Source organism: Primulina eburnea, chromosome 3 (genome assembly GCF_022965805.1).
Source record: "Primulina eburnea isolate SZY01 chromosome 3, ASM2296580v1, whole genome shotgun sequence".
NCBI lineage: Eukaryota > Viridiplantae > Streptophyta > Magnoliopsida > Lamiales > Gesneriaceae > Primulina > Primulina eburnea.
The window spans coordinates 14,960,557-14,984,469 of NC_133103.1; the positions used below are offsets into that span (position 1 = coordinate 14,960,557).

At 33.1% G+C, this 23,913-nt stretch overlaps 1 protein-coding gene and 1 non-coding gene across 5 annotated transcripts; both read left to right on the forward strand.

The window, feature by feature from the left end:
- The first annotated feature begins 414 nt into the window (after positions 1 to 414).
- Positions 415 to 624, forward strand: LOC140828783 (small nucleolar RNA U3). Its single transcript, XR_012117348.1, has one exon. It is a non-coding gene; the product is annotated as a small nucleolar RNA U3 (small nucleolar RNA).
- A 10,831-nt stretch (positions 625 to 11,455) lies between these two features.
- Positions 11,456 to 19,446, forward strand: LOC140826850 (intermediate cleaving peptidase 55, mitochondrial). 4 transcript variants are annotated; one of them, XR_012116876.1, is made up of 15 exons: positions 11,456 to 11,661; positions 12,218 to 12,292; positions 12,416 to 12,679; positions 12,896 to 12,988; positions 13,788 to 13,994; positions 14,623 to 14,726; positions 15,016 to 15,082; positions 15,153 to 15,260; positions 16,393 to 16,485; positions 16,881 to 16,971; positions 17,109 to 17,179; positions 17,455 to 17,510; positions 18,031 to 18,091; positions 18,854 to 19,060; positions 19,253 to 19,446. XR_012116876.1 is itself a non-coding variant. In XM_073189366.1 (14 exons), the coding sequence occupies exons 1-14, from the start codon at positions 11,605 to 11,607 to the stop codon at positions 18,965 to 18,967; spliced, it is 1,461 nt and encodes a 486-aa protein (XP_073045467.1). In that variant the 5' UTR covers positions 11,456 to 11,604; the 3' UTR covers positions 18,968 to 19,241. The 4 variants fall into 4 exon arrangements, 3 of the variants coding, with proteins under 3 accessions (XP_073045467.1, XP_073045470.1, XP_073045469.1); XM_073189366.1 differs by lacking the exon at positions 19,253 to 19,446 and having other exon boundaries at positions 18,854 to 19,241; XM_073189369.1 differs by lacking the exons at positions 13,788 to 13,994; positions 19,253 to 19,446 and having other exon boundaries at positions 18,854 to 19,243.
- Positions 19,447 to 23,913: the final 4,467 nt, after the last annotated feature.

A 23,913-nucleotide genomic window follows, 5' to 3' on the forward strand; every position in this document is an offset into this window, starting at 1 on the left:
TTTTTTAGAATAGATTTCTACTAGAATATTTAAAATAAAGGGAAATAAGTGGGTAGCAGAAATCAAACCTGCATCTTTCTAGTTAACTTCATGGCTTTTCGACTTATACTTTAATTTAAATATAAATAAAGAAAAATTTATTTTAAAATATTTTTACCAATATATTAAAAAATATTTTAGTTGCGTATATAATTTATTTATTCAGTTGTAATCGGCCATCCTTAAAGAAATAAGCTTCTTATATTCGGTTGTGATTGGTCCTACGTGCGGGTGCTTTCTTCGTTTAATATTCAACCAATCCCCCTTTGGAACTTAAAATGACGCAAACAACCTTATGCAAGCGAAACTAATCCCACATTGGCCAACCTTAAAGAAATAAGCTTCTTATATTCCTCTTAGCAACCTCAAATGGATACGACCTTACTTGAACAGGATCTGTTCTATAGGCTCGTACATCTGTGTCCTTGAGTTCTAAGGAGGCAGGAAACCAAGTCTGGTGGATGAATTCTGACTGCAAGATCAGAGCGTGATTAACATGTCCATGGTTCTTGGCCAGCGGATCAGTAGAGGATCGCTCTCAGCCCGATTCTGGGCTGAGATGGTCTGGCAGTTGTCTGACAGACTACCAAAATTTTTTTGCCTTCTCTCCGATCAAATCCCATCTCCCATGGGTAGAGCCTCATGGGCCCGAACAAAGTTTCATTCATGCCCAATCCAGTTGGGAGGTCAAGATTGGGCCAGTCCTCCTAATTGAGCTCAGCTTTTAAATTGTTTGCATATATTTATTGTAATAAAAACTCAAACGTCTCAAGGAAAAAATAAAAAAACTATTATTATTTGAATAAACAAAAAAATCGAATAATTAAAATCTTCTACTTTTTTCAAATAAAAACAATAAAATAACCCTCGGATAGTCGGATTCAATGTCCGAGGATGTATTTCAGTTGTAAAATAACTCATGAATTTATAATATTCATTTTTCATTTATTTATTATTTTCATTTGGTTCTTCATAGAATATCCGAATCAGATGTACAACGTAATTTTTAAAAAGTGATAATTGTCACTGAAATAATAATTTCCTTATTAAATGCAACTTATTTTTCATCCGTAATTTTTTATATATATATAAAAAAAGTTCAAATAATAGTTTTTCATCTTCTTAAAATTCAGACACGCAATTTTTATTACTTGTAAATTTCTCAAAACCTAAACAAATAAAACCATAAAAACCCATATGCTATAATTTTTTTTTTGGGCACGTTTAATTTCATTGGGTGTTTAAAATATATATTGTCGACTGATAAAAATTAAAATGTATAATAAACACAATTATCATATATGTTGTATTGGGCAATAACGTTTATAAACCATTGTTTATTATTACAACCTAATTTTATCTGTTTTTTATTAAAATAATTTTATTTTATCTTATGAATGAGTAACCCTTGTCCGGAAAACAAATTTTTTGACGTTTATTCTTCGAAAAAATTAAAAAAGGTGTGTGCATATCGGTCAATTTATTCTTTATTTTTTTCTATTAATATAATCAATAAAAAAAAATAACAATAGTTGGAATATGAACATTCTTAAATTTTCATAAACAAAATTCGTGACTTTGTGTTATTTATTATTTTAAAAAAATATTTATCATTGTTATTATTATTTATTAATTATATTGCTAATAAAAAAAAGTAGACCAACTACATTCTTTTTTCCGAAAACTAATCCACCCTACATTGTTAAAAAAAAGTAGACCAACTACGTGTCATAAAGGCAGACCAACTACATTCTTTCTTCCGAAAAAAAAAAGTAGACCAACTACGTGTCATAAAACAAAACAACACAAATCACAGAATTACATTCAAATTGTTGCCATCTGAACATCAATTACAAACTAACAAACTCATTTTAAAACAATAATTGTATAAAGTTTGAAAAAAAAAAATGGAAAAAAATGCAGAATACCATTGAATGTTGTGACACCGCACGATTTTCCTGGGTTCCCCTTTTCTGGCATCGGCAAATGGTGGCGCTCTCACATCCGGTGTTGGCGTCGGATGTCCGGTGGAGTAACCCGAACAGGGTTGGTGAATCGGCCACAAAAATTAAGGCTTCGCGATGAGTTTGTTTTGGGAATTGTTTTTTCTGTGTTGAGATATAGTATATTAATATCCACACAGAAAGTTAAAAAATTGAAAAAAAAAATAAAAAAATTCCAAGTGTACAGTCACATGAGCTGTCGCTCGCAGTGTATCATTTTCGTGTGTGTGTGTGTATATATATATATATATATATATATATATATATATATATATATATATTGTTGATTGGAGTATTCAAAAATGAGGGAAAACAAGAATAAAACAATGAAAATGACTTTGTAGAGGCAAGTGTTGAACACTTTCTCCTTAAGAAGAAATTGCCCTCACAATGTGCAAGAGTTTTGTGGCAATCTTCTCCCAAGATACAACTACAACACTTGAATAATGAGCACTCAAATATTTAAGTTCTTTCACAAAGAAATGGATGAACTCTCTCTTCAAGAAGAAGGAAGAAGGAGAATATGCTTATGATGTTATGATAAAAAAGTTTTTTATTTTGAATAATCATGCATTTAATGATTTTCAAATGAAAAGACATGATCTTTCATTCATAGGGATGTCTCTTGGCCATTGTAACTGATCACACACATCAAACAATGCCAAAGAAATAAAAAAAACGTCTGAAAATTTCGAAGGGACGCGTCCGTGCGCACGCTGCCGACCAGCGCTCGGTAGCACTCGGCAGCGCCTGCCGAGAGCGCTCGGCAGGCGCGCGCGGCCGCGCGCAGACACGCGCGGCCGCGCGCCTGCCACTGCCTTCACCGAGTTTTTTTTTTTCCGTCCCTTACACGTTCCGACTATTCGATTTATGTTCTTTCAACATATGATGAACTTTTTCGAGTTTTATTCAGAACAATCGAACTTAATATTCGTTCATTAAGCTTCGTTTTTCTTTTCGAATTTTTCCAAATCAAACACATTGATTTACTTGCTTAATTTTCATTCATTAAGCATCAAAATTCCAACATATATATATATATATATATATATAGATATATATATATATATATATATATATATATTTATGTATGTATCGGGAAGGATATCTTGAATAATTCTACTGCAGGAGGAAAGAAGCGATCCTGATCAAAACCCAATGATCGAGGCTGATAATTTTAGAGCAAAAGTAAAAGTCCCAATTGTGTAGGTGACGCGGTCACGACTCGATAACGATCCACCAGTGTATAAATATGTGAGGGGAATGTTTTGGGTATCAATTTGTTGGAATTATATAGAAAACATATTGTGTATTTTATTTGTATTATTTAATATTGTAATAGAAAATATTATATAAGCATTAAATATGTTGTGAAAAAGTAAAAATTTATGATAAAAAGTAAAAATCTCAAACTCTCAAAATTTACCAAACTACACACTTTATAATATTTTTCTTTCTACTCAATTGTGATTTTCTTCACAAATGAGAGATCTATTTATAGAGTTTCTTTACACATAATCCAAAAATAAAATTCATCATCACCTACATCATCACACACTAATTTTCAATATTTACAACTCTTATTTTCAACATTCAAATATTCAACATTCAAATATTCAATACACACATTTTAAATTATTTTTCAACACTCCCCCTTGTGATGATGATCATGATACGATGATGTCTTCATTACGTGTTTTTGTACTGCCTCGTTAAAAACCTTACTAGGAAAAATCCATTGGGAGAAAAACCATAGTAAGGGAAAAAGAGTGCAGTCACGTAAACTCCCCCTCATGTTGACACGAACAATTCTTTACAAATTTCGTAGATTGCTCATCCCAATATTATATATGTGCTTTCTGAATATTGACGTAGGAAGTGTCTTTGTGAAGACATCTGATGAGTTTTCACTTGATTGAATGTGACGAACATCAATACATTTATTCTTCTCAAGCTCCTTGGTGAATGCGAAGAACTTAGGAGGAATATGTTTAGTTCTGTCGCTTTTTACGTATCCTTCTTTCATTTGAGCAACACATACATCATTATCTTCATATAGTATCACAGGCTTCTCATCGAATGATAATCCGCATGAGATTTGGATATGTTGGGTCATTGATTTTAACCACACACATTCACGACTTGCTTCATGTAGTGCAATAATCTCGGCATTATTTGATGAAGTTGTTACGAGCGTTTGTTTCTGTGAACGCCAAGATATTGCAGTGCCTCCACGAGTAAATACATATCCAGTTTGGGAACGTGCCTTGTGTGGATCAGATAAGTATCCAGCATCGGCATAACCTATTATACTTGGATTAACATCTTTTGAATACAAAATTCCCAAGTCTGTCGTTCCTCGTAGATAACGGAATATATGTTTAATTCCGTTCCAGTGTCTCTTTGTTGGATATGTGCTAAATCTTGCCAACAGATTCACGGCAAAAGATATATCACGCCTTGTACAATTTGTAAGGTACATAAGGGCACCGATGGCACTTAGATATGGTACTTCTGGACCAAGAATATCTTCATCATCTTCACATGGACGGAATGGATCCTTTTCTATGTTTAATGATCTAACAACCATTGGAATACTTAAAGGATTTGATTTATCCATATTAAAACGTTTAAGGATCTTTTTTGTATAATTTGTCTGGTGAACAAACATTCCACATTCTTTTTGTTCAATTTGTAAACCCAGACAATACTTGGTTTTTCCAAGATCCTTCATTTCAAATTCTTCCTTCAAGTATGACACAACTTCTTGAATTTCCTTATTCGTTCCAATGATGTTTAAATCATCAACATATACATCAATAATTACGCATCCGGATGTTGTTTTCTTAATGAAAACACAAGGGCATATTGAATTATTCACATATCCCTTTTTCATCAAGTGATCACTTAGTCGATTGTACCACATTCGACCGGATTGCTTTAACCCATATAATGATCTTTGTAATTTCACAGAATAACATTCTCTGGGTTTTGAACTTTGTGCTTCAGATATCTTAAATCTTTCAGGGATTTTCATATATATATATATATATTACTATCAAGTGATCCATATAAGTAAGCTGTAACAACATCCATAAGACGCATTTCTAAATTTTCAGATACCGCCAAGCTAATCAAATACCAAAACGTAATTGCATCCATCACAGGAGAATACGTTTCTTCATAATCAATTCCAGGCCTTTGAGAAAAACCTTGTGCAACAAGTCGAGCTTTATATCTTACTATTTAATTTTTCTCATTTCGCTTTCGAATAAAAACCCATTTGTATCCAACAGGTTTTACACCTTTAGGTGTAAGGACTATAGATCCAAAAACATTACGTTTATTTAGCGAATCCAATTCAACCTGGATGGCTTCTTTCCATTTTATCCAATCCTGCCGATTTTTACATTCACCAAAAGTTTTTGGTTCATGATCTTCATTATCATTTATGATGTCGATTGCCACATTATAAGAAAATATATCATCAATTTCTTCTATATCTTTTCGGTTCCATATTTTTCCAGTATTAATATAATTGATAGAGATTTCATGATTCTCGTCAGTTTGTGGTTCTGACAGAACATTTTCATCATCATGTGTTTCTTCAGGAACACCATTCTCTATTTTGTGATCATATATCATGTGTTTCTTCAGAAACATCATTCTTTATTTTGTGATCATCGTGTTTCTCTATGAATTTTCTTTTTCGAGGATTTTTATCCTTGGAACCGACTGGCCTTCCACGCTTCAAGCGTTTAATGACATCATGAGTATCTTCAATTTGTTTCTTTGGAATTTCAATTCGAGCAGGGGCATTTGCAGCATGTATATATGATTTAGTTACCTCTTTTGTGTCTGCAAATGCATCTGATATTTGATTTGCTATTCTTTGCAAGTGTACAATTTGTTGTACATCTTTTTCACATTGTTTTGTTCTTGGATCCAGATGTAATAATGATGATACATACCATGTAATTTTTTTTTCGGTATGTTTCTGTTCTCCCCCTAATATTGGGAATATTTCTTCATTAAACTGACAATCAGCAAAACGTGTTGTGAACACGTCGTCTGTCTGAGGTTCAAGATATCGAATGATTGATGGACTATCATAACCGATATAAATTCCAACCTTTCTTTGAGGTCCCATTTTCTTTCGTTGTGGTGGTGTAATAGGCACATACACCATACATCCAAAAATTCTCAGATGAGAAATGTCCAGTTCTTTACCAAATGCAAGCTGTAATGAGGAGTATTTATGATATGCACTTGGTCTGATGCGAATTAATGAAGCAGCATATAAAATTACATGTCCCCATATAGAAATAGGGAGCTTTGTTTTCATAATCATTGGTCTAGCAATCATTTGCAGACGTTTAATCAATGATTCAGCCAATCCATTATGTGTATGTACATGAGCAACAAGATGCTCAACAATGATTCTCATAGACATACAATAATCATTGAAAGTCTGGGAAGTAAATTCACCAGCATTATCAAGTCTAATTTTCTTGATTGTATAATCGGGAAATTGATCCCTCAATTTTATTATTTGAGCAAGTAATCTTGCAAATGCAACATTTCGAGTTGACAATAAACATACATGTGACCATCTGCTGGAGGCATCAATCAATACCATAAAGTATCTGAATGGTCCACATGGTGGATGGATTGGTCCACAAATATCACCCTGAATACGTTCAAGAAACATTGGTGATTCAGTTTGAATTTTGACTGATGATGGTCTTATAATAAATTTTCCAAGAGAACATGCTTTACATTGAAACTTATTATTCTGAAAGATCTTCTGGTCTTTCAGTGGATGACAATGTGTATTTTCTATAATTCTTCGCATCATTGTTGAACCAGGATGTCCCAATCGAAGAATTATCAACTACCATGTTTGATTCAATGAGACTTATATGTGTATAATGCAATCCAGTAGGGAGCATTGGTAGTTTTTCAATCACATATTTCTTTCCTTATTTATATGTGATAAGGCACATATATTTCTCATTCCCTTCATTCATTGTTTGAGTATCATACCCATGGGAATATATATCATTAAAACTCAACAAATTTCTTTTCGATTGTGGTGAATATAAAGCATCATTGATAAAAAATTTTGTATCATTAGGTAACAAAAATTGTGCTTTACCACATCCTTTAATCAAGTCTACAGGACCTGATATTGTATTCACCGTTGTTTTTGTTGGTTTTAGTTCCAAGAAATATCTTTTATCTCGGAGGATAGTGTGCGTTGTACCACTATCGGGTATGCAAACTTCAGTTTTGCTCATAGCATTTTCCATATTTGAACTTCAAAAAAATATGCAATGAAATAAATTACTGGCAATATATATTTAAATATAACACATATCATAATTATACAATAAAACATTATTCTATGAATACATGAAAAATAAATTATTGTACATTTATATTCTACCATTATATTGTTCATTTTCAGAGAAATCATTGAGAAAATCTGTAGCATCAAAATTGTTCATTTCTATCCCACCAACATGTTGATCATTTCCAGAGAAATCATTCATAAAATCACCAGCATCAAAATGAGTTGAATCACTCAAACGGTCACTGCGTTCAGTGAAGTTGGTCTCCTTTTCTTTCCCCTTTAATGATTCTTTATAAAGTTTACAAAGGTGCTCAGGGGCTCGACAAACTTTGGACCAATGTCCTAGAGTACCACATCTGTAACAAGAACTTTCATATCTTTTTGAGTGATTTTCATTAACACTTGTATTCTCATGATGCCTTTTCTGTGAATGTTTTGGGACGCTCTTTTGAGATGAGTTATAAAAATAACTATCTCTATTATTTTCAAAACCACGGCAGCGTCCACGACCACGACCAATTCCACGTCCACGTCCACGTCCACGACCTCGACCTCGACCTCGACCAAAATCTTGTCTTTGAATTTGATTTTGGTTCCGAGGTTTAAATTCATTTTTACTTACAGCATTTACTTCTGGAAATGCTGTTGATCCAGTGGGTCGGGACTGATGATTTCTCATTAATAGCTCGTTGTTTTTTTCTGCCACAAGAAGACAGGCGATGAGCTCAGAATATCTCGCAAATCCACGTACTCTATATTGTTGTTGTAGAGTAATATTTGATGCATGAAACGTGGAAAATGTTTTTTCAAGCATCTCAGATTCTGTGACCTCATGTCCACAAAATTTTAGCTGCGAGATTATTCGATACATCGCTGAATTATAATCACTGACTTTCTTAAAATCTTGGAATCTTAACATATTCCATTCATCACGGACGGTCGGAAGTATAACTTCCCTTATATGTTCAAATCTTTCTTTCAATCCTTTCCACAAAGCCATGTGATTTTTTTCAGTCAGATATTCACATTTTAATCCCTCGTCGAGATGTCGACGTAAAAATATCATGGCTCTTGCCTTTTCTTGTGATGTACATATGTCATTTTCTTTAATAGTCTCGCTTAGACCCAATGACTCAATATGCATTTCTACATCGAGAGTCCATGGCATATAATTCTTTCCCGTGATGTCGAGCGCAACAAATTCGAGCTTTGTTAAATTTGACATGGTGGTACTAAAAAAAATTACGATGCATTTTATTAGTTAATAAATATTGCAATACAAAGTAACGGATAAACAACAAGTACAAGCATTTATAAAAATAAAGAAAACGCACGAGGAGGATATTCTCCGATAAATACAAGACTCGTGAGTATGATAACCAAAATAACTAAAAATAACCTTGAGAAAGCCATCTTCTTTTTTCTTCGAAAAATTTGATGAAGAATAATTTTTAGAGAAGAATAGAAAATTGGAGTGATTGAATGTGTTTGTGAGATCATATTTATTGGGCAAAAACTAGCCGTTTTTTACCATTTATGACCGTTGGTGTACAAAAAAATAAAGGTATGTATTTGTATAATTTTATGGTAATAATATGGTATATATAATATTAGACATGTTTAAATAATTATGTATATCATATCATAATATTATAATGAGTGTCATAATTTATTTTGTTTAAAAACCTTATATGCTTTTATACTTGTCGTATCCCTTACCGGGAGTGTGAGATGTCGTCTTAATCCTCTCAGGATTTATAACAAGTTTATGAAAAATTTATTTTTATTATTTCTAATAATAACATTATATTGTATATTAAATAAATACACAATAAATAAATAACAGTAAAATAAATATTATTACTTTTGTTACATTTTTCTTCTGTTTGGAGCTTGGAAAAGTATGTAGGACTTTTAGAGCTTCGTGCTGATAACGTGTTGTGAAAAAGTAAAAATTTATGGTAAAAAGTAAAAATCTCAAACTCTCAAAATTTACCAAACTACACACTTTATAATATTTTTCTCTCTACTCAATTGTGATTTTCTTCACAAATGAGAGATTTATTTATAGAGTTTCTTTACACATAATCCAAAAATAAAATTCATCAACACCTACATCATCACACACTAATTTTCAATATTTACAACTCTTATTTTCAACATTCAAATATTCAACATTCAAATATTCAATACACATATTTTAAATTATTTTTCAACAAAATACATATAATAACAACGTGGTAATCTCAATCACATTTTTCTTTGGGACACTTTTCCAATGGTGTATTTGTCAACCAACTTTATAGCATTATTCGTCATAACATAAAGACCTTTGGCTATCAAAAAAAAAAAAATGATCATGGACTTCTATGTTGTTTTTAGGCATGGTATATAAATGAATCAAGTTGTTTGTGAGCTATTCGAAGTTCGATTCGATAAAAGTTTGTTTGAGCTCATTTAAGAGGTTCGTTAAGATAAACGAACCAATGTCAAGTTTTACAATATTTGATTTATTAGCTCGTGAACAGATTTTTTGGTAGACTTTTGAGTCAGATCTTAGAGAAAAAACATAATATTTTGATATTTGATTTATAGATTTTACACTTTATTTATAAAAAAATTATTTGTTAGAATAAATTTATAAATTTTAATAGGAATAATATATTTTTATCTAATATATAATTTAGTTTTAAATGAATTTAATGAATATTTAAATATATGATTTATATATATTCAGTTAGATAAAAGTTCGAATAAGCTCTTGAGCTATTAATATATTCATTAAATAAAACTCGAGCTCGTCTCGACTCGATTACATTCCTATTTCTAAAGAAGATCTCTGTTTGGGTGCAATGATTCTCCTGCTCAATAATACAATCGAAACGTGATGTTTTGAGCTGATATATAATTTAAAAGAATAGATATCTAATTATAAGCGACAAATGTTCGATTCTACAATTAATATCATAATCAATGTCACAAATAAAATTGTCAAACATGCCACTATAATGGGTTTGACCAGAACTTGCCATTTGGCAAGGCGATATAACATGCCATCTGGGTAGGTTGAGATATAACCAACTCAACCCGTCATTTGTCAAGACAGGCTTGGGGTGCAATCGAGCCCGATTAGAAAAAAAATCCATCTACTCGAGTTTGAGCTGGACTCGACTCAAATAGTAATTTTTGAGCTCGAGCTCGACTTGATAATTTATCGAGTTATTTGAACTCGAAAACTCGATTTCAATTTTTTTAGAAACATTTTAAATATAATAATCAATAAATATATAAAATAAATAAATAAATATATCTCAATGTATAAATAACAAGTCACTCGACCAGACTCATGAAACATTCGATCCTGACCCATTTTGAATTTTAGTAATAAAGATCCATTTTCATTGATAGTAAGGAGTATACTATTTGAGAGGATACTTATTGGAGTGTAATAATTGTCGTACTCGGTAGACCAATCGAAATGTGGTACTTGAGCTTATATATGATATGATTTAAAATATTAGAGCTGCACCGTTACCAATAAATATATCTTTTGGTGAAACAATAAATGTTCGATGTTATATTTATCCTCTTATCCAATATTATTAGATTATATGAATCCCTATTTTATAGGTCGCTCATGTTTTAAGGTATTAATATCATACAATTTTCTCATAAATAAATAGCTGTCATTTTATTTTAAATAAAATTGTTGATTATCCAAATGATTCAACTTCTAATTCAATTTATAAGACATGCTAATGATATGAATCTAAATATTCAAACTATAAGTCTTAGATTTGATCAGAAGTCAATGAATTTAAAATATATTTTGTAAATATTTTCTTAAAAAATATATTGTTTGATTGGAAAAATTGTTTTAAAAAAACTTTTTTATTAGAAGTTAAAATTTATTATTCCTGTTTTTTTCCCAAAACATGAAACAAACCTTTTTTAAATTTTTTTTTTTTATAAAATTGTATTAGAAAACACTTAAATAAATCTTTTTAGAAACTAAAATTTCTTATTTATGTTCTTTCCAAGAACATGAAACCAAACAATGCAGCAGCTGGACTAAACCCTAAAGCGATTAAAAAATGCACACTTTAAAATCCCAGTGATTTCTCATACTCTCCAGCCATATACAATAAGAAAAAAAAATCCAATCCAATCCGATCACATAAAGAGAGGAAACTAAAGCGACTAGTTATGCATATTGCTCGAAGAAATCTACTGCGCATATACCCATCCAATATTTTGAATCAAGTTCGTATTTTTCCTAGATACCCACTGTCATTTCTCTCTTTTTTGTTTAAACTCGTTTCCATGTTCTATGTTGATTCATTTTTTAAGTGGTTGCGTTGTTTTATATATTCATTTCCCTTGTTCGTAATTCAATTTGATTAATTGATTGGTTTTGTCCCTGGGATTTCTATGTGAGCCGGTTGATAAATATTGGGGCTATGATCCAAGTTCAGAATGGTTTGCAGTTGACAGTAAAGTGGTTGTATATACTGTAAACTATTTTTAAAAAAATAAAATGAATTGAATTTATTTGTGCAAGAACTGGTAGCTGAGCTTGTAATTCACTTCCTGCTCGTTTTAAGTCATTTATCTACCATGTTATGGTATGGGGTTAATCATTTATTTCTCTACGAGTCCATTGCACTTGTTAGTTGTGAAAGAAATCATCTTTTGGATTACATTTACGGTATATTATTTTAAAGGTTGTAGATTAGTTCACGTTTTTTACGGAGTATATCATAGAATTTATATGACATGCATTTTCTTTAACTCATGTTTGTGAGCCATTGATTAAAAGGTAGTCAAAGCCAGTGCACATTCTACTTGGGCAGTTCGTGATGTGGGACAGCCATCGGCTGCTACACACCCTCAGGTGTTTCTGTGGAATCTGATACACGTTCTTTCATTACTTAGGACACTGATGTACGCTATCATAGCAATTGAGGATTGACTATGGACAGGGAATGTTAAGCTTTTGCGATCAATTTTGTCGTAGATAATGAAGGAAGGAGAGATTACACCTGGCATAAGTAGTGAAGAATATATCTCCAGACGGAAGAAATTGTTGGAACTTCTTCCACAGAATAGCCTAGCGATTGTCGCATCTGCCCCAGTGAAGATGATGAACGACGTCGTGCCATACACATTTCGACAAGATGCCGATTATCAATACATCACCGGCTGCCAACAGCCAGGTGGCATTGCAGTTTTAGGTCATGACTGTGGTTTATGCATGTTCATGCCAGAAGCAAAGCCTGATGTAAGCCAAAAGATTTCCATTACAATTTCCCTTATTTTTTAAAAATAACCTGTTAATTAACGTTCTTCTTAGAAGATAACAGCGTGCATGTAATCCAAGATACAAGTAACTCCCTTTGAAGTATGACTTGTCTGAACCATGGAAATGACAAATACCACATAAACTTTAAGAAAGAAGCTATCAACTTCTAGTCGTAACAATTAGTTCATGTTTCAGGATGTCATGTGGCAAGGTGAGATTGCTGGAGTTGATGTAGCTCTTGGCACTTTCAAGGCTGACAAAGCTTACCCACTAAGCATGCTTGATAAGGTATTGATTGTCTTCCTCGTAGTATATTTCACACACTTTCAGCATATTTCATATGTGCATAAGTGAGATACGCTTGCAAACATAGTAATATTTCATACTAAATTCTAAATAGCTCAATAATTGCTGTTTCTTCCTAATTTTTCTCCGGATTGAGGTTTCTTTCACGAGGTGAAGGTTAGAAATGGCTATTTCCATTGCTTTAGTACTAATGTATTCCCCTCATCTTATCATCAAGAACTATCTTTCGTTTGTGATTTGATTGAAAATAACAGATTTTTTATCTATACTCCCGGTGTCTCAACTGTTTGTAATTTCAACTATTTAAAGACAAATTTTATGTTTGTACGGCATGTAGATTACAATTCATCATTAGCTTTGCAGCTTTGCCTGAAAAACAAACAAGCCGTGATATGTTTCACTAACGTTAAAATATTGTCTATTCCAGATGATCTTTTTATTTGTAACTCATCAATTGTGCTAAAGGATTGCCTCGCCGGGTGTATAAAGTTTAGGAAGCGTGGATGAATATGTGATAAAGGTTAACTTTCTAATAAGATAATACAATGACAGAGTCTACATCTGAAATATAATATTTTTCCAGTTTCCGGTTTAGTCATTCACTATCTTTCCGAGAAATAAAATTTGAAAACTCGTTTACTTGCCTCCGTGCCAACCTTTCGGACATAGATCAAGTCCAGTGTTTGGGTTAAGCTTATAACTAACTCTGCTTCTCTGGCTTTAGAATTTATATGCTCTATTTATTTTTTTTCCTCCAATTCTCTTAACTTTCTTATTTCAGATTCTCTCAAGGATGATAGAAAGATCGTCCCAGTTGTTTCATAATATTAGTACATCTAAATCTATTTATACGAACTTGGAGGCATTTCAAAGGGCAACATACAATGGCAAAGTCAAAGATTTTTCAGTCTATACTCACGAAGCACGATGGGTTAAATCTCAAGCAGAGCTCAACTTGATGAGACATTCTGCATCCATAGCTTGTCAGGTATTGAGTCCGTGTAAGGGTTAAACAAGCTTATTCTCTTGGATGCATTTTTTCTGTCCAGGCATAGTCTCCGGCTCGAACTACACCTTTTGGTTATGTTCGTGAGCTTACAGTTTGAATAAATGCTCTGGAATTTCCATGCATGCCCTTTTACTTTTTGAAAGTTATACTCTTAATAAGAGATCAAAACTCTAGCACAAGAATAGTGTTCTGATTTATCACACATTTTTTATATGGATGCTACTGGTTTTTGAATGCAGTTTCTTATATGATGCTACTGTTTTTTTGAAAAATTATTTTATCGCTGTATCTTATTGCACACTTATCTTTGGAATCAGTGAGCTAATAGTTTCAGCATATGCATTTTTTTTTCTTCTCTAGCCATCACATTTTCCATTGTCGGAACTATTTTTAAAAACCAAGCTCACCCTTAGTTTCTTCGGACTTGCTACTGCCCTTTTTTCAAACTTCATGATTTGCCATTCTAAATTAGATATGTGCTTGGATAACCCAACTAAACGGCATTGAACATTAAACTCACACTCCACTTTCTGACATGGTTATTTGCCTGCAAAGTATTTTCCTTCTTTTCCTCTGTGATAGTTTTTACATATTTCATATTGGATAGGCTTTGCTCCAAACGATGATGCATTCAAAATTATTTCCTAGCGAAGGAATGCTTGCAGCAAAGTTTGAATATGAATGCAGAATGAGAGGCGCACAAAGAATGGCGTAAGTGTTTTCCTTTTTACTTGTAGAAGTTGGTAATGGGCAGAGCAACATCAAATCACAAATTTGCTTTCAAGTACCTTTCTACAACATCAAAATATTACCTTGAAGCAAAATGTTAGTGTGGAGAAATTTAAACTTCCATGATGATGTAGATTGAAAAGTTTCTCTATTTTGAAAAATCTATCTTTATATCCATTTCCTGCAGTTGTTAGCAAGGATATAAACTGTGTGATTACCTATTGAGTACCAGCTGATGATTTTCATGTCGTCTTCAATTTTGTTTTCACAGGTTCAATCCTGTAGTTGGTGGAGGGCCCAATGGAAGTATTATACATTATGCAAGGAATGATCAGAGAGTGAGTTTGACTCCTCTAATATTTCCATTCAATTTCCATTTTCTAATTAACTCGTGTAACTTATGTACAGATACTGGAAGGAGACCTTGTCCTTATGGATGTTGGATGTGAACTCCATGGTTATGTTAGTGATCTTACTCGTACGTGGCCACCTTGCGGAAGATTTTCGTCATCTCAGGTATCTTTGCATTGTTACATCTTCTCATAATTAATTAGGCAGCCTTTCTTCGCCATAGTCTTGTAACTGTACTTTTTATAGAATTTTCAAATAGCGAAATTTTTACTTATGTTCGGTATTTTTGAAGACAGCTTTACCCCACTAATAAGAGCTCACTTTTGAGTGCATGCACTGAAGGATGTATAAATGGAATTTGAAGTAGATGTGTACTCCATTTGAATGTTTCTTCTTGGTTTGTGTTTCGTTGTTAGCGACCAATGTATTTGTAGCAGCCATTATAATACAATTTTAGGTTCCTTGATTGATTATTTCTATCAATTTTAGCTTTTGATCATGTAAAAGATATTATGGCCAGGAAAATTTTATTGTTTAAGAATAAACAATTAAGTATTAACTTAATCTACCCAACCGCGTAGTACAAACAAAAATATTTATTCTTTTGGCTATCAATTTGGAGCCACTTGTGTGTGTGAGATGTATATATTAATCGATGGGATAAGTGTTAGATTCACGAGTTAGATTGGCAGGAGCAATCTCTAGAATCCGAACAAACAGTCGAACGATCTTGCATTTTGTTACTTCACGATAAGGATGCCATGTTCTTAAGTAGGTATTTTGAGCCTCCACCCCGCTTGAAATATGAAATGAAAGATTAAAAAGTGACAGATATCAAGCTTCTTGGTTGGACACATTTAAACAAGTCTTTCTTGCAATCACCAATCCTTTAGGTCATCATTCATGTTGGTCCTAGATTGTGAAGGAGCATAACAAGGATGCCAAATATCCAACAAACGGGTGATTGTTATGTCCCACATGGACCATTGGAAAGAACGGTTTATATGTTGTGGCAATAAACTGCTCTTAATGTGTGACTAATTTTGTGTTTTTTCTGCTGTGATAAAATGCTTGAGACTTTTAATTGTCCTCCTATCAAAGGGTTAATGTGTGACTAATTTTGTGTTTTTTCTGGTGTGATAAGATGCTTGAGGCTTTTAATTTTTTCTGATGTGATAAGATGCTTGAGGCTTTTAATTGTCCTCCTATCAAAGGTTAAACGGTTTCATTTTTAAAGCTTCAAAAGATTTGCCCTTTGATGTTAATCTAGAGTAATGTTTTTCGTGTGATTATTCAGGAAGAACTTTATGACCTTTTATTGGAGACAAATGAGGAATGTGTAAAGCTCTGCAGACCAGGCACAAGCATTCGAGAAATACACAACTATTCGGTAAAACTTGAACAGATCCGACATGTGTTTCTTATGTTCTTATCGCTTAAATTAGATTAGATCCTTGGATAGAAAGTAGTTTCTCAATTTTAGTTTCCCCTTGTTTTCAACTTGACGTGTAGTAAAACAACTGATATCTAGGTACCTCTACCTTTCTTTATATATTTTTCATGTTTATGTGTACTTAGATTGGGAATCATTTGGATATTGCTTGTTTTATTCTTTTGAGAAATTACCAGTGCAATTCTTCTATGTTTTTATTGTGTTCCTCGCATTTTATTTGCTGTAACATATTTTACCTGTGTACCACGGACGCTAATTTGATTTTTTTGCTATCTCTGATCATCAATTGAGAAACGGCTTATTTACTATAAAGTTTCCTACTTTTTGGTTAGGTCAATAAATTGCGGAGAGGATTTAAAGAAATCGGAATACTGAAAAAAGATCATCCTCAAAATTACCATTCGCTGAACCCAACCAATATAGGTTAGTTCAACTATTTCACCTGCTTTTCTACTTAAATTTTAGGTTTCAGAAATTTTGTTTCTGGATAAACCAGCACTTGTATGTATCATGCCTTGATATTTGTCCTGATTTGCTGCCATTCATTAATTATATCCTAGGTCACTATCTTGGAATGGATGTTCACGATTGCTCAAAAATTAGCTATGACCGGCCCTTGAAGCCTGGTGTTGTAAGTTTTATAGTGATTTGACGTTTTAACTCTTTTGTTATGAAACTGATTTAACAGTAGTAATTGGATTGATTTTAATTTTTAACATTCATCCATCAAGAAATTAATGTTAATTTGATGCACCCAAATTGTAGCACTGACTTGCTGTTCATTGTAGTCGTAAACAAAGGGTCAAGTAACAAAGAGACCTCCACCTGCTTTTCTAAATTTGTTTTCTGTTTTCTGGCTTCTTCTTGTTTCTTTTATAAATCTTATACTACTTTTTCCGTTGACAGGTAATCACTATTGAACCAGGAGTTTACATTCCTTCTAATTTTGATTGTCCTGGGAGGTACATTTGTCACTTTACTACGTAATTTATCTATGTTCACTTGCAAAACCCTAAACCAGACTCGATACTTATGCTGCATAAACCTTTTGGAGGAAATTGTTCGATGATCAACCTACATGTTAGAGCCTGATAACATAGTATGAAGATGCTTCCAGAAATATAAATAAACTTTTGGCTGTATTATCTAAGTGGATGTCTCTGCAAGTCAATCAAAAGAAACCATGAATGTTTTGATGCTATTACAACACGAGACCGGTAATTTCTATTAAAGAGCGCTTGTTGTGTGGTCAAATATCTCTTACTTGATATTTTCTCCTGTCAGTAGAAAATGCTTACTTCTCCCACCATGTTGTACTGGTAAATTTTCTCTAAATCACTGAGTTCACTTCAAAATATCTCTTAATCCCATCTTTGCCCTGCGGGCCTTGTTGAAGTTGTAAACAGGATTGTTTGATTTTCATTTTGATCAAGCTATTAGTAATCACTTCAAATTATTCATGAGGTTGGGCATGATATGTAGGTATCAAGGAATTGGGATAAGGATAGAAGATGAAGTTCTCATCACAGAATCAGGATATGAGGTAACCCTTTGAAAAAGTAATCTTCGTGGATAATTGCTCCATCATTTGGGAGTCTTTATCATTTTTTTATGGCTGGATGGTGTATCAACTCAATGGTATGTTAAAAGAGCAAATATCCAATGTGAAAATAAAGTGGTGAGAACCCTCTTTGTGTTTGTTGAATACATGCAAATTGAGCCCGATGACAACTTTAGCTTTGTGAAATAGCAAACTACCCTCAACACCAAATTTTTTTCATTTATAGATGATAACATCATGAGCGGCACAGTATGTTTTCTGGATGCTTAAAAGTATGCCAAAGGCCTACGAGTGTCTGGTTAAGTATTCCTAATGTTTCTGGAAACGTCGTGAAAAATTGCTTGTTGCGAAGAATCTGGTAGAACATTCCCACGAGTTTTTTGTCCTTTAAAAAGTTAATTGAAAATCCAATCGTAAGCGATTAAAAGTGTTAGGAAATAAAATGTCAAGAAACTATTTAATTGTTAGAGGGAAGTAAATTGGTCTGATTCATGTGAGTTATAATGTAATGATCACCGGACAGTATAGGCTCTATCACAAAAGCTCTTCGGAAACATAGAGGGGCGATCTTCCATTTGGTTTTTTCACACACCACAGGATGCTATATCCAACTCCACCTCTCTCTAACTGTTCTTTTTTAGCTGCCTAAGGCTACTGGGAACTTCACGAACATCAGTGTCATCTCACATATGACACTTGACTAAAATCTGTTGGCGTGATTTCGAATTACCATATTTTATGTAGGTGCTTACTGGTTCAATGCCGAAAACTATTAAGCACATGGAGTCCTTGATTAACAATTTGTGTAATGGAAATGGAGTGGAGACACAAAACCTGATGACAGCGACTATTACTTGATCAATCCCATGAATTCAAAGATCAAGAGTATCATTTTCAAGAAATGAAGCCCTCTTAACTTCAAGAAAGTTGCTCACAAAAGGAAACAGGAAGGTATTTCATTACCCTGTCACGTGCATATTTTTCTGCATTATTTTCTTGAAAAAGCTTTCCTCTCTCCATGGCCAGCTCTTATTATGAGTCCCTTTACTTTTGGGGGGGTGGGGGTGGTATGAGGTGAGTGGATTTCAATCTTAACGTTCCTGTCTTCTTGTTCTCAGTTATTTTTTTTTTTTTTGTAAACAGATGATTAAAGCACAAATTTTCCATGGGTTAGATATCTGGACTTTAATTTGTTCCAATTATTATTTTGAAATTCTGATGGAATTTATCCAACTTTGAGGCTCAGAGTGCCAAAAACAAGGTGATAGTGATGCAGATTTGTTGAAATTATAGATTTTGTAAAAGCCAAAACATCATGTTGTTTGTCCTTAATATAACCACATTTTTTTTATACATAGAAAGTGTGTATGTAGTGCCAAATTCAAGTATAAAATTGTTTAAACACATCTATTTATAAAATAATTTTAAAAAATTCAGCTAACAAATAATATCATCGAATTTAATTGAGATTTTATGTTCTTTATACAATTTTAAGAATATGCACGTTATTGGAAGAATAGCAAAAATGATAGTTCGTCGTAATGTTAAGATAAGATTTGACAACAAATAAGCGTCATTTAAATTAACTAGGAAAAAATACGCTCGTGGAACATGAAACCTGATTGTTTTGTTAAAATTTAACTATCCACTTGAATCAATGGAAGATAAAACTTTGTGTGAGATGGTTTTATTGATCGTATTTTGTGAGACGGATATCTTATTTGAGTCATCCATGAAAAAATATTATTTTTTATGTTAAGAGTATTACTTTTTATTGTGAATATCGGTAGTGTTGATCTGTCTCACTGATAAAGATTCGTGAGACCGTTTCACAAGAGACCTACTCTTTTTGTAGTTGCTTAAAAATATTGTATCTTTTTTATATAATAAATAGATTAATTTTAATATATCTACTTGTAAGAAAAAAATTAGAAACATATATTTTATTTTTTCGTAATAAATGAAATTTAAATGAAGATAAAGAAATTTTAAGGTGGTCGTACAATCATCGTAGATGACACCTAATTATCCAACAGTCTAGCAAAAAAAATTACAATTAGATATTCTCTCGAGAGGCATGAATACGGTTCCAAGCCCGATGGTTCCAGTTTTGTTTAGAGATGAAACCAAAGCCAAATCGCTTGAATATAGTTCCGATTGCTAATAGTTTCGGTTACAGTTGAACAAAAATTTATTCGTTAAATTTAAAGAAGAAATAACAATATAATATACGAGACAAGGGCTTAAAATTTATATATTATGAGATTTTAAAATTAATTTACAATTCTAGTTTCAATTTCATATGGTTCAGATTCTGTACTTGGGACTGGAACCGGAATCGAACTATATGACCATGGTTCTGATTCTGATTTGGGAATTTAAAACCAAAAAAAGATTTTAGTTCTGATTTTGATTTCTATTGTAACGCCCCGAAAATTTTAAGGTCCACGTAAATCACGTGCATGCAATTATTAAATTCTTTTGTATTTTTAATTAAATGTTTTAATTGCATGAATTATTTATGTGATGCATTTTGACATGTTTAAAATATAATTTCTGCATGGTTGCATTAAACTGTATTTTTAAAAGGTTATTTGAGTGACGATCGAGGAACGGAGACCGGAGGCTGAAAAATGTTTTAATTAAATAATTAATTTTAATTATTTAATTTAGGAGAGATGGTTTCTCATATTTTTGAAATCAAGGAATTTCGGGGTGATTTTATACGCCGGGACTAAATTTTTATCGGTGTTGGATTTTCAATTAAAATTCGATCTTTTAAGCAGCCCGGCTATTTAATTCGCTAATTATTTTTATGAAAACCATTTTTATAATTTTATTCAAGCCTATTTTGCACTAGTGGGCTTAATTAAAATTTACTAGGCCTTAAGCCTAATTAATAAAATAAATTAGTATATATAATAGTGTCAAACCTAGATTAGGCACTCACTTCCAGCCGCTCAAGAATTTTAACGAAAACAAAATCCTCTCCTCGGCGCAGCAACAAGCTTCGGCCGTGAGGAGATTGGCTCCTTTTCTTCAAAGTTTTGATAGTTGCATGCCTCGGTTCTCTCCGTTCTTCGTCGTCGTCGGTATATCGTGCGTTTATTACGCAAAGGCACGCCAATATCTTCCTTTTGCTCATCCGTTGCATCATATATCGATTTAAGAAAAGCATGTGCAAATATTACGAAGTTTTATTACGGTTTTTACGTATTCACGTTACGATCTAACGTTTTCTTGTGTCGATTCATGTTTTGCACGTTTTAGGGGACTGCCATGATGATGTATAAGGTTTAAGTAAAGTTTTCAAGATAAAACGATGTCACAAACACCCTCCCACTAGCGGCAGAAACCATCAGAACGTAAGATACGAAAGTCGAAGGCCGCTGTCATGGATTGAAGCAATTGGGTGTCACGTTTCAGGGTAGGGCTCGGTCTTGGCTTGGGCCAGGACACTGCCAAGGGTCGTCTTGAGTCAGGGTGAGAGTCCTAGCCAAGCTAGGACTCGAACCAAGGGCTCGGGAAAGAGTCCTAGCGCTGCTAGGACTCCACCCGAGGGCCCTGCACAGACTTGTGCAGGGTTCGCGCCTCCTTCAGGCGTGGCAGGCTTGGTGCGTGGAGCACGGGCTGCGCAAGGGGGTTCGCTAGGGTCCTAAGAAAGGGTTCATGGGCTGGGTTTGATCGGTAATGCATCGGCTGGGCTCCTGCGAGCACGAACATGGAAATCATGTCATGAGTGCTTCTCGGCCAGCACATGCAGAACCTTGAGGGACTTCGATTTTAACTTTGGGCTTGAGTTTTTAAGGGTTTGAGTGTCCAGTAGGTAAATTTAGGATGTTGGCCAAGTTTCGGTTCGATATGGTTCGGGGCTAACTCGATAAAATTAGGAGATGACTCGGGGTCGAAGTTTAGGTGTCAAAATGAGCTTTGAAAACAAAGAAAATTTGGAAAACGGCTCACGGGGGTCGAGTCGTGATCCATAAGGGCTAAAATAATATAAAACGACTAAATTTAGAATTTAGGAATTTTATATTAAAGTTTGGTATTTTTCGGGATTAAAACACCGTTAAAATAACTATTAAATGATAAATTGAAAATTCTAAGTTTTAAGCCAAATAAAATTACGAGAAAATTCTTATAAGCTTAAATTTTTATTTGGGACATGTTAGAGTCATGAAATCAAGAAAGAAAGTCGATTTTCTAAAAAGTCGAGTACAGGGGTAAAACGGTCTTTTTACATCAAAATTTAGTAGAGGTCATGGCAGTGCCCTAAATGCTGTTTTTATGATATTATGTTCATGTTCAAATGTTTATGAAATGTTCATGATTTATTTATGATTTATTTTAAATGTCCATGGAATTTTATGATTAAAATTGACATTTAAAATACATAGTGCGCGCTTGGTTTCAAAAGAAAATACATTCATGCATGATTTTATAAGGTGATGAAAACATGAAAATATTGATGAAGGTGAAGTAATTGTGACTACGAGGATTTGAGGTTATGATCAAGAATAGGCCAAGGCTCAGTTGACGATCTTGTGTCGCTGATGTCCCCGCCGCCCAGTACTGTGGTTTCATGTAGATGGTACCATCGTCATGTCATGTCATGTCAGGAATTGAGGATTTGAGGTTACGATCAAGAATAGGCCAAGGCTCAGTTGACGATCTTGTGTCGCTGATGTCCCCGCCGCCCAGTACTGTGGTTTCATGTAGATGGTACCATCGTCATGTCATGTCATGTCACGTCAGGAAAGTCACAATTAACGATCTGAATTCAATCAAGAGAAAGATAATGTTATGATCATGAAAAGAATCACGTCATGTTATCACGTCATGTTATTATGTCATGTTATGATTGAGGAAAAGGTAAAGGTTCAGGTTCATGTTATGCATCATGAAAATATTTACGAAAATTTTCATGCTCAAGTTTATGCATTTTCATGAAATGATATTTTAAGTACAAGTATTTTCACTGTTGCATGTGATTTTATATCTGTTACTCGTTACAAAGATTTGGTGTATTGAGTCTTTAGACTCACTAGGTGTGATGGATGCAGGTGAGGTTGAGGGAGGGCTTGACGCATGAGATGACTGGACTGAAGGTGCACACAACCCGAGGACCGGCGCTTCTACTTTTTCCGCACTCACGATCATGATTACGTTTTTACGTTAAAAGATTTTTAAAACCATTTATTTATGCTTTAGAGTGGTTTTGGAGAGGAAAATACGTTTCACGATTATTGCTTTCTAGGTTTGGTAACTCATGCGATTATTTTATTTTATGACGTTTGCAATTGATTTTTAAATGCTAGCTAGCGAATATTCGAGGTCATGGACAAAAATATTTTATTAAAATATTTTTACAAGGACCGAAATTAAAAAAAAAAATAAATAAATTTCTAGTACATTTTAAACGCAAGAACATGGGACGTTTCATCCATGGTTCTTGATAAATATGGTCGGGTTTATCTCTAGATCTGTGATGTTTAAATCTTAAATAATCTTAGTAGATGTTTATTCGATGAGTACCACTCATTTTCAAATTTTTAAGTTTTTTAAAATATATACAAATTAACGACAAAGTTGAGAATTCTCAATTGAAAAACTTTGCCTATAGTTCACAGTAATATATAAATTAATTTTGTTAATGCATAAATTCTATCTAATAAAAAATTCTGTTTAACTTGAAATCTTCTAAAAATGTGGATCACTTTCTCCGGTTAACAAACCATCTTTTCTCGAAAAGGAATAAACTTTTAATATTTTATAATTTCTTCTCTAATTCTATTTCTATTTTA